Source organism: Dermacentor albipictus, chromosome 3 (assembly GCF_038994185.2).
Source record: "Dermacentor albipictus isolate Rhodes 1998 colony chromosome 3, USDA_Dalb.pri_finalv2, whole genome shotgun sequence".
Taxonomy (NCBI): domain Eukaryota; kingdom Metazoa; phylum Arthropoda; class Arachnida; order Ixodida; family Ixodidae; genus Dermacentor; species Dermacentor albipictus.
Window position 1 is genome coordinate 121,973,404 of NC_091823.1, and position 14,632 is coordinate 121,988,035.

Sequence of the window (14,632 nt, forward strand, 5' to 3'; positions counted from 1 at the left end):
GAAGCAAAAACAGCAAAACGGGTGTACGTCAACGGTTGCCAAATCACTGCCGATTTGGCAAGATGTCAGCCGAACGATTTCAATAAACTTCTTTCAATAAAACCCCTTCTGACAACCTAGCACGGTCCATTGACGGGAAGAACCCAACCAAATGCGGCTCTCAAAGCAGAAAGAGACTTCTTGCGTGTGGGGAAAATGTGCCTACGTCTTCTTACAAGTAGTACCTAATAACTCAGATCGGGCATCATTATTACCCGACGAACGATTAAAATCGAACCAAGGCGCGATCAGCGATCGGTGTCTCCTGCCCGGCGCTCAGCGCGCGGGCAGCTGGCCAGCTGGTTGCCATAGCAATGACGCACCTCGACGTCAACACCACGCCACCAGCTCTCGACCAATGAGATTAGCCCATGATGCGAGGCACACCTCCGCCGCAGGATACTTTTCTTTTTGTTTGTTGATGGTTCCGCCGACCCTGCGGCAGAGAGAAATTGGTGCGGCGTTTCGCGACCGCCAAACTGCTGTTGCAGCTGCTGCTGCTTTGAAAAAGAAAGAAGCTGTGGTACCATTCGCTACGCCTTTTACGTAGGTAAGGACGATTTTAACGCGCCGTTAGTGCACAGTGAGCAGCACAGAAAGCCGACGACGAGCGACACCCGCTCGGTGCTGTGCGAGGAGGCGCCCGCGCGCGGATTACGTCTTCGGGAAACACCCAAACAAATGTGACGCCTCCCCGGATGAGGAGGAGAGGCGCATCTGCGGCGAGCTCTCGTGACTTGGGCGATGTCGGCGGCAGAGCTGTCGAACGATCGCTGTCCGCTGGATGCGTAACTACGCTGTTTCCTTCTGCGCATCAAATCGACTCTGCAAAGGCGTCCATCGGCTACGATCTCGCAGACATTTGCGAAGGAGAGCGAGTGCAGTGTAACCAAAGTCGACATTTTCTTTAAACAGTAGAGCACCGTTTGAGTTGTGTTGTGCGCGGAGACTGCGGAAGCGAAGACAGAGGAGCGTATCTTGCGGGTTTTCATTGTCCGCGCGGACGTCGTGAGTGCGACGTTGGGCTGCACTTGAATCGAGCGCCATGAATCTATCATTCTCCGGTTGCGGTTTCCTGGGCATCTACCACATAGGAGTGGCCAGCGCATTTCGGGAGTACGCACCGCAGATATGCCTCAACAAGATCGCCGGAGCATCGGCTGGATCTCTTGCCGCTGCAGCCCTCGCGTGCGAAGTTCCGTTGGGTAAGTGCATTGCTCCCCGTTCCGTTTTCATCTATTATGTACATAAATGTTTTTCATCCTCCGTCGTACTGCGCCGGGTGGTTCTAGTAGAATACAGACGATGAAGCTAACCTTTGCGCGCGCCGCCAAAGCGTTCGCAGCTGACCTTGACCAACATGCGCGTACACGCATCGCCTGCTTTGCGAGTGCGTACCGTGTTTAGCAGACGCTGTGGAGTCGTCAATACAAAAACGCGTGCATTAAAAATACCGCTCTTATGTTTGAAGCTGAATCTGATTATTCTCACGAAAACTTCAGAAAAAGAAGTATTCGAGTGGTAGATCACTTTGACTCTCGGAAACATGTATATATCTCTGAAATAAGTGCGAAATAATGGGAACGGTTATGCGTATTAAAGGTAGACGTGATTCGGACAGCGTAAAATACTGAGAAAATCCGTCAATGTTCCTTTCTGGCGAACTTTCATAGCGCGCAATAATTAGCTGTTCGGTTGCTTACTGTAATCGGTCTCCATTAAAGGTTGTCGCAATTATTATCAAATATTTACGCATCATCCGAAACTAAGTATCCTCAGGAGGAGTGAATTTGCTTCTACGGATTGAAGACAGAACAATAAAGGGGGCTTGTTGGTTGATTTCGTGTTTTCGTCTTGTTTCTTCGCGCAGCGCTTTTAAATCAGCGCGTTCTTAAAGGAAATCGAACAGAAGACACCAATTTTCTTCACGTTAATTGCATTCGGGATGGTTGAATTAATTACATGAACGGAGGTCATGCCTGCGCTGAAGGAAAGTGCAAAGCGCCTTTACAGAGACCGTTGTGGGGCTTCAAAAAGAAAGAAAAGAAAGGGGAGGGGGTCGACCCTGATCGTCGATTTTGACTCGGTTGTGTCGGTAACATATATATAAGACCGCTGCTTGATTACAATCTATTTTGCGAATATGTCTGCGTCATTGACAGAAGCGCCGGGCCAAGGCTATGCTGTGTTGGAAGCAGTCCCGTGTCTTTTCTCTCCGCGTCTTGTTTTTCACGGTCGTTGTTTGTTAATGGAAAGCATGCAGTTCGCCGCTATGTATACTGATGCGAGTCCCTGACACGTGCGAAGAAGCATGTGCCAGTGCCAGCGCCAGCTCTTTTCGGGGCAAGTTTAGTGCAGAAAGAGATCATCGATTGCGCAATTGCAGCGACGGTGCCTGTCAAGTTCGTGTCACCACCTGGACCATCAGCGTCGCCTCGCGCGCCTTCGCAAACTCGTGCGATATTCCAGTAACCGTCGCTGCCTCGCCATGTCTGTGCTCGTTCTTCTTTTATTTTATTTTTTAATTCTAGTTCGCAGTCGTCTGCAACGTAACCGCGAGGCCTCTCGACAGATGCGAGTCGCCTTGCGTGGGATAATTTGAGCACAAGTCCCTTGCAGTCGCGTCTAAAGAAAACAAATAATCAATAAAGGGAAAATAATTAATTAATAGGGGGTGGATGTCTGTTTTTCCCTTTATTAATTACTTCTCTCCGCCTTGCGGGTTTCCGCAGAACTACTACGTCAAAACAAATAATGATAAAATAGGATAGCAGAAGTATGCGAACTTGGGTCGGGAGAGGGGTACTTGGGTCGGCGTACAGTTTTACTTATTCTCTTATTGTGCTCGGAATAGTTGGCAGTGCACAGTGTCACGTCAAAGTAGATCAGTTCCAAATATACACTGGCAAGCAGACACACACACAGAAAGAAGGAAACAGAGAAAAGAAAGAAGTGCAGCAGATTGACGAACTTGCGAAATCGCAACGACTATTTGAGCAGTTGCAATAAGAATTTCAGTTGTCGGTAATTAAATTGCGTAGTTTAAGATGTTGCCCTCGTGCGACTGCTCCGATTGAAACATTGGCGCCATATGACGATTTCGGGCACGAATGCAGTAACTCATTCACGCACATTTTACTTCACCCGGTCATTGGCCATCAGATTAGTGCAAAGGCCGCAGATAATAACCCACACACTTCGAATTAGGCCTCCACATCATCCAATACACTCACCATATGTGCATAAACAAGGTGCCTCGTTTAGCTTACGGAGGACACAGGGAGAAGCTTACTATAACGCATTAAAAGAGAGGCGAAAGAAACGAGAGTGCAATAATAATTTTAACCCTCCTAATTTATGCCAGTAACGTTAGACGTTTGCGATCCATTGCACTTACAATTTCTATTGAACATAAAGGTTGCGTAACGCATAGTCATCTCGGAACACTGGGAATAGTTAATAACGGTCGCGTTTGCATAACTTGTATTTTATTCCAAGGCATTCAATTTCGCGCACAGGCTTCCCATAGTGGCCAGCCCCATTTTTCTAAGTTTGATCTTGGTTTCACAACGCGTTAATCTGAACATTTCCCTTATTTTCACCTGATTCAGAGTTGGTGTCTTGCACAGTTGTTTTAGGACTCTGAGAAATATTGCGGATAACGGTGGCATATGGTACCGTGGAACGCTTGAATAAGTAATTTGCCGCAAGGGCTGTGTTATTGCCCTACACAGATTAAGCATTTATCGTTCGATCGCCACTCGCAACATGCTTCCTTGCTTCAACGAAATATAAACGCTGTTCCCCTCATAGTTCACCGAGGAGAACCATTAAAAAGCGACTGTACGTGCCTCGTATAACGCACAGAAAAGAAATGCAGGAATACGCGTATTCGGTAATTATTTTGAAAGCACGTAATTAACTTACATGCACCCGTCACACATACAGGGGCCGCCGTTTCTTGTAAATATCAAACCTCTGCCGCTTTCCGACCTCCCAGAAACGTGGGGTAGCTTTTTTTTTTAAGCGTTTCTTATAACGTCTCTATTAAGTGTGCTGAAAACGAAAATTTATAGCGATTTTCATTTAAACCCCCAATTGAGACACACACTTCAAAATTTGCCTGCTTATTGCTCGTAACTTTCCGCACATTTCCTTAAAATGCTAACTTCCCGAGTGGTATAGCGTTTTTTTTTTCTTTTTCAGAAAGCCATGAGAACTGTGCGTTTAACTTTTTTTTTTATTAAGCGCTTCAATATAGTCGCATTAATAGCTTCGATCTACGATCGATGAACTATCGTCGCATTGATCGCTTTGGCCTCCCGGCCGCCTCTCACGGTGCCCATGAAAAAGCAGTATCTGCAGGCCTGTCGGGGTTCAATGCCAGATCGATCGGAATCTTGGCGAGATTTCTTTTTTTGTTTATTCGCGAGGTTGAACGTCCCAAAGGAACGCTTATAGACGGGGTCACGAAAGGCGCCGTTGCGGAGCGCTCCGGATCGATTTTCACGTACGCGACGTAAACCCAAGCACCATGGACTCTTGGCGTGCTGCAGCACTCAGTGACCCGCATTACCACGGCGGTGCGTGACTATCCCACTCGCAACATATGTTATCCCCACTACCGCCCACATCCCCCGCCCTCATTCACCCACATGTTTTTCTCCCGTCCTCTCTTTCAAAGATACGCCAATCTCAACACTCGCTGCTAATCGATGCTAACCGTATCTTTTCGTTTATTTATGTCATCTCGAAGCGCGCGTTCGAATCCTGTTTCGGAAGAGGATAAAGAATGACGCAGAGAGAGAGAGGGGGAGAGAGAAGGGCGGCGAACAGAAGGCAACTACTTGGCGAGGAGAGGGATCGGCGATCGCGTCACGCGTCACCCCCGCGAGGCCCAAGGTCTGCCGGCGGCCGAGCTTTTGTGGGCCAAGAGCGAACCGTTTTGTAAACGTCCATTGTGGAGCCTAGCCTACGTTCGCTTTCGCTTCTTTTTTTTGGACTTGTCGCGTGCCCGTGTCTCCGCCTCAATGCGTCACGCTGAAGGTGCGCGCGCGCGCTCTCGGCGAAACCGCGCTGGATGCAAACCGTGCGCTGACAGGCACACACTCTCAACGTTCGACGACGGCCTGTTATTTGAAGTGTCGCTTTCTAACAGCAATATAGTAGGTGTGACTAAAGATACTTCGTTCGCGACAGTTGTGCGGGAACCTGTTGGTTCCTTCGACGCCCGTGTTTTCGAGGTTATAATCTGTACAAAATTGGAAACCGGGGTTGCGCACTTTCAGCTTCGCGCGTCGTGTGTACTGGACTAGGGGGGGGGGGGGGGGGGAGGTTCCTTACGCCCCTGTGGTGCCGAGTGCACCCCCCCCCCCCCCATTCCAGTGTGTACGTTCGCGAAGCTTCGCATCTGGCGCGCAGTGTACACATCAGCGCATTGTTTTGCGTCGTAGGGCTGTGTGTGCGGCGTCGCGTCGTCTCGCGCAGCAGCTGCAGCAGGGTTCGCGGCGCGGGGACGAAGCACGCGCCGCTGCCGAGACGAAAAGTAGGCCACCGGAAGATCGGCCGCCTCGGAGAAACAGCAGGCGAGGCCCGCGCCATTGTAATATCGCGCGGGAAAAATAAATAAAAAATGCGAGCGAGCGCTCAAGGCCGCCGGCACGCGCCGTGGCCGTATCGGGCACGGATGGCGCACACTTCCGCCACTGGCAAATCGGATGCAAAACGTGTGGTATAAATATGTCTATAATGGAAATAACGATTAGTTTTTTCTTTTTTTTTGCAGCGATAGCTGTATATGACTAACCTTCCGTAGTATTTTTGGGCGTCCGGCAACAGAAACCGACTTGGCAATTTCTCACAAACCCACACACAATGGCCTTCATCGTTTGCTTTGTGTGCGATCGCGTACGGGTGCAGTGCGGTGGCGCAGGTGTCAAAATGCGGAACAGGTTAGAACGCTCGCCGTGAAAAATAGCGCGACGTGAAGGTTATCGCAGTATATATGCAAGAGAGGTATGGGCTCTATTATAACGGACGCGTTATCAATGGGGCGGACGGGTACAATTCGTACACCCGAAGAACAACGTGCGTACGAGGAACGCCGCCGCGAAACGACCACCGACGAAGAACTTTCACGCGATGCTGAACGAAAACGACAATCGCGAGCGCGGTGTTAGGAATGGCCGTACGGGGTGGCAACGTGCCAGCTTTCAGCCCGCTGCACGTGTTCCAATTCAACTAGACGAGCCGCACTTCAGAGAACTGCGGATGACCGGCAGCCACGTGGCGCGCGGTCAGCGCAGGAATGTGGTACTCGGCCGCGCCAACCGGGACAAAGCAGAGTTCTACGAAGCCCTCTGACGTCGGCTGCGGACCTTTGCACCTGTGTGTGTGTGCGACACGAGTATGTGAGCCCGCCTCCACTTCCAAAAAGGCGGGTCATCTTCGGTGACATCGAACGGTGACGTCGAACGGTGACGTCGAACGACGACTGGACGAACGTTTCCGTTCGCTTGGAATCAAGAGGATATAAGCAGCGTTTGCCGGCTGCTAGTGTGTGCTCGTCGTCGGGAGCTGAGTGCTCGTTGTCATGCTAGAAATGTACTCGTGAGCTGTGTGCTCGTAAGCTGTTTGCTGTATGTTAGTATTGCGGGCTCCATATGGGAGTCGCGCTAGACTGCTAATGTATCTTGCAAAGATGTTAATATGTAAATAAATCCTGCTCTCCTAAGTCCCGACGAAGAGTCAAGCTCCTTCCTACAGCTACGACTGCCAAATCCTACACCGGGCAGCCATTTCCTCTCCGTGAAGATGGAATGGCACCGAAAGCACCGTGCTTTTCGTTTGAGAGCTTTGGCTGTCGTCGGCTTTCGCTGCCATTCCATCTTCACAGAGTTGAGTCGCCGTCATTTTACGTGTCGCTATATGCTCTGAAGCGCTCAACGCGCGCGCACACACACACACACGTTTCGAAACGCAGTGCTTCTGCATTCGTGTCCATGCGAGGACTGTGTCTCTGCTTCTCTTCTCCCACGACTCGCCGGAGACGATAAGCGCGCTGTGCTGCAATGCACTCTTGCAGTTTTCGTTCTCGCGAAATTTGCGAGGTGCGGCATTCAGGTCACGCACGTAGCAGGAGACGTCCTTTGACGAGACTTCATTCCGTCCATTTTCGCGCATGGAAAACTGTCTCCGCGGTGCCGGCGATCGCGGGGTCGTGGCTTCGTTTATTACGAGGAAATCGTTCGACGATCGAGACGCGTTCAGCAAAGACGTGCGTATACGTACATCCACCGTCGGAAAGGCCCCCAGACGGCGCGTATACCGCTGAATACCGAATTACGTCCGTTGACGTCAGCCGAATCGGTAATTTAACGATTAACGACGGAAGCGGGTTTAGTGGGGTCACTTTCTTCTGGTCGGAGCATATGCCGTCGGCCATCCGTGTACGCCACGAACGACGCGCTCTGGCTTTGATGCACAAACTTGTTGCAGACGCTCATATTTTAAGCAGTCGCTTCGCGTCGTCCAGCCGGATTTTCAAGTCAGGGAGTGGGTGATGATTTACGACAGTACAATGTATTCGTTGGAAATATTTGGTGAATCCTTTACTTTCTTTTTTTCGTTTCAGTTCTTGTTTGTTGTTGTTGTTGTTGTTAACTCTTCTTCCCCCTCCCTTAACGCTTACTTGCGTGTCTGTTCTTTTCATACACGTGAGGTCTGTCACGTTTTTGCCCCGTGTTCCATTAACACTACCCGAGCCCTGAAGAGGTCGAATGGGTTGTCAGTCGCTCTATGTAGCCTAAAGGACTTGCCACGACTCCTTTGTGCTTTTAGGGTTTCCGGTGCAGTTCAATAGGATTTTTAGCGTTACCTCTAGAAGTACCATAAGCGGCAAGTAAAATGACGGCATGCACTTGATCCTTCCTCTTCTTCTCTTCCTTCCTTAACGGTACGCCGGAGCTTCCGCGAAGCGTTCTGCGATCTCACGATCGCCACTTCGTGCGTTGCCACGGAGGTCAACATCCGAGCTGCAGGCGACCTCGTTTTCATTCAGTGCGTGCGCTGGAGCCACTCCAAGCCGGCATCCCTCGCGCCATGCGGTCGCTGTCGGGTGGATGGCGTGATGCGGACACGCGATTCGAAACAACAACAAAGAAGAAAGAAAAATAAAGGAGAGCATATAACCATCTGAGCGTGCTTGCTGTATGTTTGAACGCTTCTTTTTTTTTTTTCTTCTCCGTGGGTTATGCCGGCTTCGGTTGGACCCTTTATTATACCTCTTGGGACACATTTTCGTCTGCTATTGGCAGCATCAACAGTTCACTAGCAGGCGGCCGTTAGTCAGTTCGCAAAGATTTTCTTGACCTTCTTTTTTCTCTCTCTCTTTGGAACGCGTTGCGAAACCATTTGCGCGATATTGCATTTGTTCAAAAGAAAAGCGACGCGAGAAGGAAAAGGAAATATGCTAATTGGGGAAGATGACTCGAGGCCGCCGGAGAATCTTTGTTTGTTGCGGCATTTTGGCAGGTTTATAGTCTTGGAAACAAGATATGCCCATGGCGTTAAGGTATATATATATATATACTTGCGAGCCGGCGTTTATGAGCCCTGTCATTTTAAAGCAACCACGCGTCTGAGCGAGGCCCACATTTACTGAGCGCCAGCCTGTTATCTTTTCTATGGCATTCAGTTGATGAATTATTAATGTTTCGAGCTCCCCGCGGTATCTATACTTTCTTGGAACCCCTTGTGTAGCACTTAGCCGATGAGAGAGCGGTTTCTGAAGGTGACTCTTCAGTATGCTACTTCGCCTGTTCAGTGTGTGATATACGAGACGGACGAGTCTCTTTTTCTGACCAGAACAAGTAAAATAAACGTTTGGCCGACTCGTTTACGGCCGTTGTGGCTCTTGTCGGGGATGTCGGCGCTGGCGTGTCTTTCCTTTGACGACGACGTCGTCCTTCGTCTGACGTCGTGCCGAATACCGAAGTAATGGCTGCCGGGAACAGGTCGAGTTTCGATGCAGTCTTGCAAGGCGTGGAAAACACGTATTTCGGCTCGCACGCGCGGAATGTGTTCATACAAACGAAACCTTGACTCTTCTTTTGGGGGGGAGCGGGGGGGGGGGGGGGGGGGGGTTGTTGTCAACTCTCATATATACGGCGCACAACTTTGGTGCGTGGCGCCACCAGATGCGCCCCCTCGAACTCGCCTCGAATTAGTCGAGCTTATAAGACAAACTGCGGATGCTCGACTTAGGCGAGTCTCGTTCCCAGAGATGGCCTCCCCGTTCCTGCTTTTGTCGATGAGCTTGTACGATTTCGTGCGGAGTGAGAGAATCTTGGGATTGGGGCCTAACGAACCTGACGCGTAATTCCGTGTATACCGACGCGGGTTCGACGTAGGCTCCGCTATAGAAACTTCCTTGGCATTTCGTGTCGCAGAAACGGCTCGCAGTTCCCTGAGGCGCCACTCAATGCGCGTCATTTTCACGTGTATTGCGCGTCCTTCTTTTCCTTCGTTCCCGATCAGCGGCGACTTGCGGGCAACGGTATAATAGAACTGCCGGCGTTCGTCATCTTCCTGTGCCACAAGGCGCCGAGTGCCCTTCAATGGTGCACCCCCTCTCCCTTCCCGTCAGACTCCGGTAGTCCTCGTTTCCTTTTAACCCACTTGATTCGCTCTCGGTTTGTGCGATACGGCGGGCTTCCGCACACATCGGCGAGTGTGGAGCAAGCTTCTTTCCTTCTGCCGCTTTCTTCGACTGCGACTGACTCTGTGAGCAATCTCGCGGCGCTCTCGCAGAACGAAAGGGAAAACGTCGACGAGAGTCAAAGGCGCAAGCGCTGGAGGAGACAAAGATTCGTCGAGTGGAGTGCGGATAGAGCCTTTGATAAGAGCGCACTCGTCCGCGGATACTGGCCGCTGCTCGTTCCTCGGCAGAAGAGAGCGAGAGTATAATACGAGACGACGGAGGGCGAATGCCAGGCCAACCGTTTCCGCGAGCCACTACGCGAACTGCCGCGATGCGAGTTTTATTATCTCTCTCTCTCCCCTCTCTCTCTCTCTCGAATAACAATTAGCACCGAGGGTGGTGCGTGTACGTCCGAATGCGTCCTATAGCGATGCTCCGAAGAGTGAGAAGCTAGCTGCACGCAGTGATCGAGGGTCAGCGTCCTTCCGTCTCGCCAGTAAAGCGTGGCGGCGCGGGTCTTCGACTGTCGTTCCCAGGAAAATGGCGTCCGCCGTGCCGTCCGGTTACCCGCTGCGTTAATTCGCTGCACGGAATGTGTACGGGCAGTCAAAGGAGCCTCGGGGGCAGTGTGGCGCTGGCGATTACAATGCGGAGCGTTGCCGTCGAAACCGATTTCCGGTTATGTCAACGTCGAGCAGACGCTTTGTACTCAAAGAAAGAAAGAAAGAAAGGAAACGAGACAAGTACGATGATTACAACGAATGAGTCACGAAAGCTTCGTCGCTTCGTTTTGATGCGAAGGCGCTGCCCGAATTGCGTTCCCGTATCGTCCCCTTCATTTTACAGACGGTTAGTTGTTTCTCCGAGCCGGGGCCGTATTCTGAAACGATCCACTTGGGCGATACTAGAGAGTTCGGTCTGCGCATGCGCAGTACCGTGGCCCCTTTAGTTGTTGCGTACGCAAGCCGTTTTGCGTCCCCTAATCTAAAACTCTCTACTATCGCCTCGGTGACAGTTCGCCGTCAGAGGCGCGCTGATTGCTTGTTTTAACAAAATCGGAGCAGCTACGTCATCCGAGTTTGCTCAACCAGCCAATCAGCGTGCGCCTAACGGCGAACTATCGTCGAATTTCATCTCTTCAGAATACGGCCCCTGTAGTCGATCCCTGGTAACACGTATACGTTATCGTGTGGTGCTCTGGGGCCGAAAAATGCACCGGACTGTCCGCGTATCCGTCCGCGTATGTGTATCACGGGCAGCCGGGGTCACTCGCTAAGGGATATCGCTGGTGATAATAAAGTAGCCCCGCTTTATCGGCTCGGTTTCCGATAGAACATGACGCCGCAGATGTGTTTGTGTAGAAGAGGAGGGCGCGAAGTCAGACAAATATACCGAGAAATCGAGAGCTAGTTTATGTTCGTCTATCTTGAGCGCTTCGCGACATGTATTCCCGACTCATTACGCGACGAATTAATTTAGATCTCGCGAGATTTCCGAGAACACAGTCGGAAAACGTTTCCGATCACCGTGGTTTTCCCAGGTCGGGTCTCTGCTATCGGAAAACACCCGTTGAAATGTTGAACTGTCTTCTGCACGGAAAAAACAATAAACATAAAGAAAAAAAGACGAGAGAGAGAGAGAGATTATAGCCTTGCAGAACATTTCGAGCGGTAAACGACGTTTGTTGTGACGAGCGGTAAACAAAACGTCCGAGCCAAGAAGGCTCGCATTTGTAACTTCAGCGATGGTTTCCCCGCCAGTCGCCGGCGCTCGTGCCAGCCGCAAGCTCGAGTTAATTGACTTCGTACTCTCTCTCTCTCTCTCTCTCAAGTTCGGCGCCGCACAGCGAAAGCTATACGGGCGCCTCGACCAACCAGGAGGCGAACTCTGTCTGGAGGTACCCGTACGCGCTGTTGTCGTCCCGCGCACGCATCTGCTATTGCATGTCTCGCAGCCTTGGCCCTGCTGCACGGAACTATTGGCGCCTTATATCGTTTGCTTCCAGTTTTGTTTTTGTTCCATCGACGGCCATCGGGGAAGCCCAGCCGACCGCTCGCGCCGGGACGTCTCTTCGGGGGGGAAAAAGCTAAAAAATAAAGATTTGTAACCGGTGGTCGTGCCAGCGGAAGTATATAGCATATACGTGCGTCACGCTGACGTCATCGCATCACGCCACCGGTGCTCCGTTCTTTGAACCGCCTTCGGCAGATCGGCTTTTACAGTCGCCTTATCGCCTCGATCATTGAATTATGCCGACATGTAACTCGTTCCTGTAGTTAAGCTCCTGACGAAAAACAAAACAAAAAAGTAACTACGGTACTTACTTTGGACCTCGTGCTGCATAACTGTCGCCCTTACGTAATTTCGACGCGTTTGTGCACTCATTTTCTTTTTTTCGCTGTCCAGACAGCTCTCTTGCAAATTACACGTTGTCTGTCGGCCTTGTAGCTGCTGGGGTCTAACGTTTCGAAGTTGCACAGTGGGAGGCACTGCATTAGCTTAGACTATTTCGGTTTCTTTTAACGTACGCCAAGTGCACGAGTGCTTTGTTTGTCTGTCTGTTTGTTTGTTTGCATTTGGCCCACCAGAGTAGTGCGGCCGCCTCGAGGTCGCGCTGCAGCAACAGCGAGCCACGGCTACATTAAGCCGCAGCGAAGAATATATCGCATACGGTGGAGGTAACCGAACGTGTTGTAGACGGTTCGTTGCACGTAATTCAATCAACCTGGGTATAGAATTTAATGCGTGGCTCTGAGAAGTGAATACGGGAACACTTCTGCCGTTTGCCTACAACATGAATGGTATTGACACCTCCATAGAGAGTAGCTAAGAAAGAAAGAAAGAAAGAAGGAAAGAAAGAAAGAAAGGAGAAGTGTACACTTCGAAGCTACGCTTTTTTTAATTGCCGAAGCTCGCCAGTAGAAAGCGTTAAAAAAAAAAAAACTTTCTCCAAGGCTCTCCTCTTCCGACAAGGTATTCGCCAAGAGGAAGTCCGTTAGCTCGCATCAATCTCTCTTCTCTCCACCAACACTGACGATAGCAGCGCCGCCGCCGCATGTACGCGTAACACCCTGTACGTGCACATGGTGCTTTGGGCCGTGAAGAAGTCCTCTAAGCACCGAGTCCTGTAACGCGTGGGAAAGCTGCCTATAGGTGCAGTAAATGTTCCACAGGAGAGGCACCATATGGCGGTGCGTGAGGAAGTTGTACACCGCACTACCGACGGCCGCAGCATTGTGGAAATGTTCGCAATAGCGACTTTGCACGTATTTCCCCAACGTATACCTGGGGGTTTTCGGCCATGCCCATGGGCAGTAATCTAGCTATTTTAGAGTTCTTTAAGCTCCCCCTGTCACCTGAGCGGGCCATTCGCGTCCCCTTTTCATTCATTCTTTTTTTTTTTACATGGGAAGAGGGAAAACAGTGTGCCTTAACTCAGCCCTGAAAATGGTAACATCTTGAAGATTAAAAAAGAACAAGGGGGCGGGAGGTCAATTGAAGCAGTCTATTTATGGCCTGAGATCGCCGACGAGAGTGCCTGTACTTCCCATACTATTGCGCTCACTGCGCGCATGCGGGCTTGCAGATGACAATCGGACGTATACTTACGCAGCGCGAAAACCGCGTTTCAAGGCCAGGCGCACGGCGGCAGTTGTGCCGGTCCTTCTTCATTGCGAGACTGGAAAATTTTCCTCACGCCGCGAGCTGTTGACGCGCGCATGTCAGCTGCTCGCCGTCGGCACGGACGCGAGGCTGTTCGCCAAAGTATGCTAATTCCACCGCCGAATCTGATCGGGGGAGGGGGGGGCGGTATTCCGTAAGAGTCCACCTATAGTGGACTATCCATTTCGGCCGCTGCTGATTGGCTAGGGCCGCTCGTCTCCTCTTCTCCCGTAGAGCTGCATCCAATCAGCAGCGGCCGAAGTGGACAGTCCACTGGGTGGACTCCTACGGAATACCCCCTCAGAAGTAAGAAAATAAAATTGGACGCTTAAAGCTTCGTCTTTCAGAGTGGAACGCGATAGTATTCAAAGATCCCTGACTGCTTCTCACGCTTCCCGGCAACTGGAGCGTATGCAACCGTAATGTTTACCGAGAAACGCTGGCCGCGAACACTGCACGAAAGTGGGCTTTGTGGTAGAAACGCGGCCTCTTGCGTGGGCCGCGATGCGACGGAGGCGAGCGCCATCTGGAGGTGTTGCAAGGAACCGGGTGCGCCGTTCCGAGGCGCCTGTGACACCCGCACGCAGCTGCGGCCGCTCTGTGGATTGTAGAAACGGCTGGAAAATAGGTTTCTTCTAAGTTTTCGCGTAACAGAATTATGTTGTTTCGTATACTTAAATTACAATACGATAGTTTTCACGTCCTAAGGTTGTGTGTGAGTCGCAGTTTACGATTTTTCCACGTGCTTTTTAGCTTGAGAAATTCAATTAGTTCAGTGAATTCCCTGCGTCACATGAAGGGCCTGGGTATTGGTGGCTCGAAATTTGTTTTTGCCGGAACGACGTCCGATGCCGGACGCCGACGCCGGATTTTCTGCGACACGGACTGCTTAATGCTATCGCGTTAATATATATATACGTAGGTGTTTACCGCACTCTATTCTTGCGCGTGGCGTTTGGTCCTTGCGCTCTGATGCACGCAACGATACCGCTTCGGCATCGCTCGTCAGCATGGCCGAAGTCTGATTACGAGAGGGCTGCAACCCGCACCGAAGAAAACTAGGAAGATGGCGCCAAAATTTCCGCGGGATTTCTATCTTGTTGGTCAGCGGTCTGCGTTTCCGCTCGTTATGATGCCGTTCTTCGTACCCATCTCGGGTGTTAAGGGCAATCTGAACCGAGATATGTTGTTTTGACAAGCTCGCACAGAGATAATGTGTGTGCGTGTCAG

General features: G+C 50.9%; 1 protein-coding gene across 1 annotated transcript in view; it reads left to right on the forward strand.

Moving 5' to 3' along the window:
• The first annotated feature begins 454 nt into the window (after window positions 1–454).
• The window catches only part of LOC139057570 (patatin-like phospholipase domain-containing protein atgl-1), a 73,087-nt gene continuing 58,909 nt past the window's right edge, over window positions 455–14,632 (forward strand). Inside the window, exon 1 of the mRNA XM_070536011.1 lies at window positions 455–1,244. Coding sequence (XP_070392112.1) covers window positions 1,085–1,244 — 160 coding nt within the window. The 5' untranslated portion in view covers window positions 455–1,084. The remainder of the gene's footprint in view (window positions 1,245–14,632) is intronic.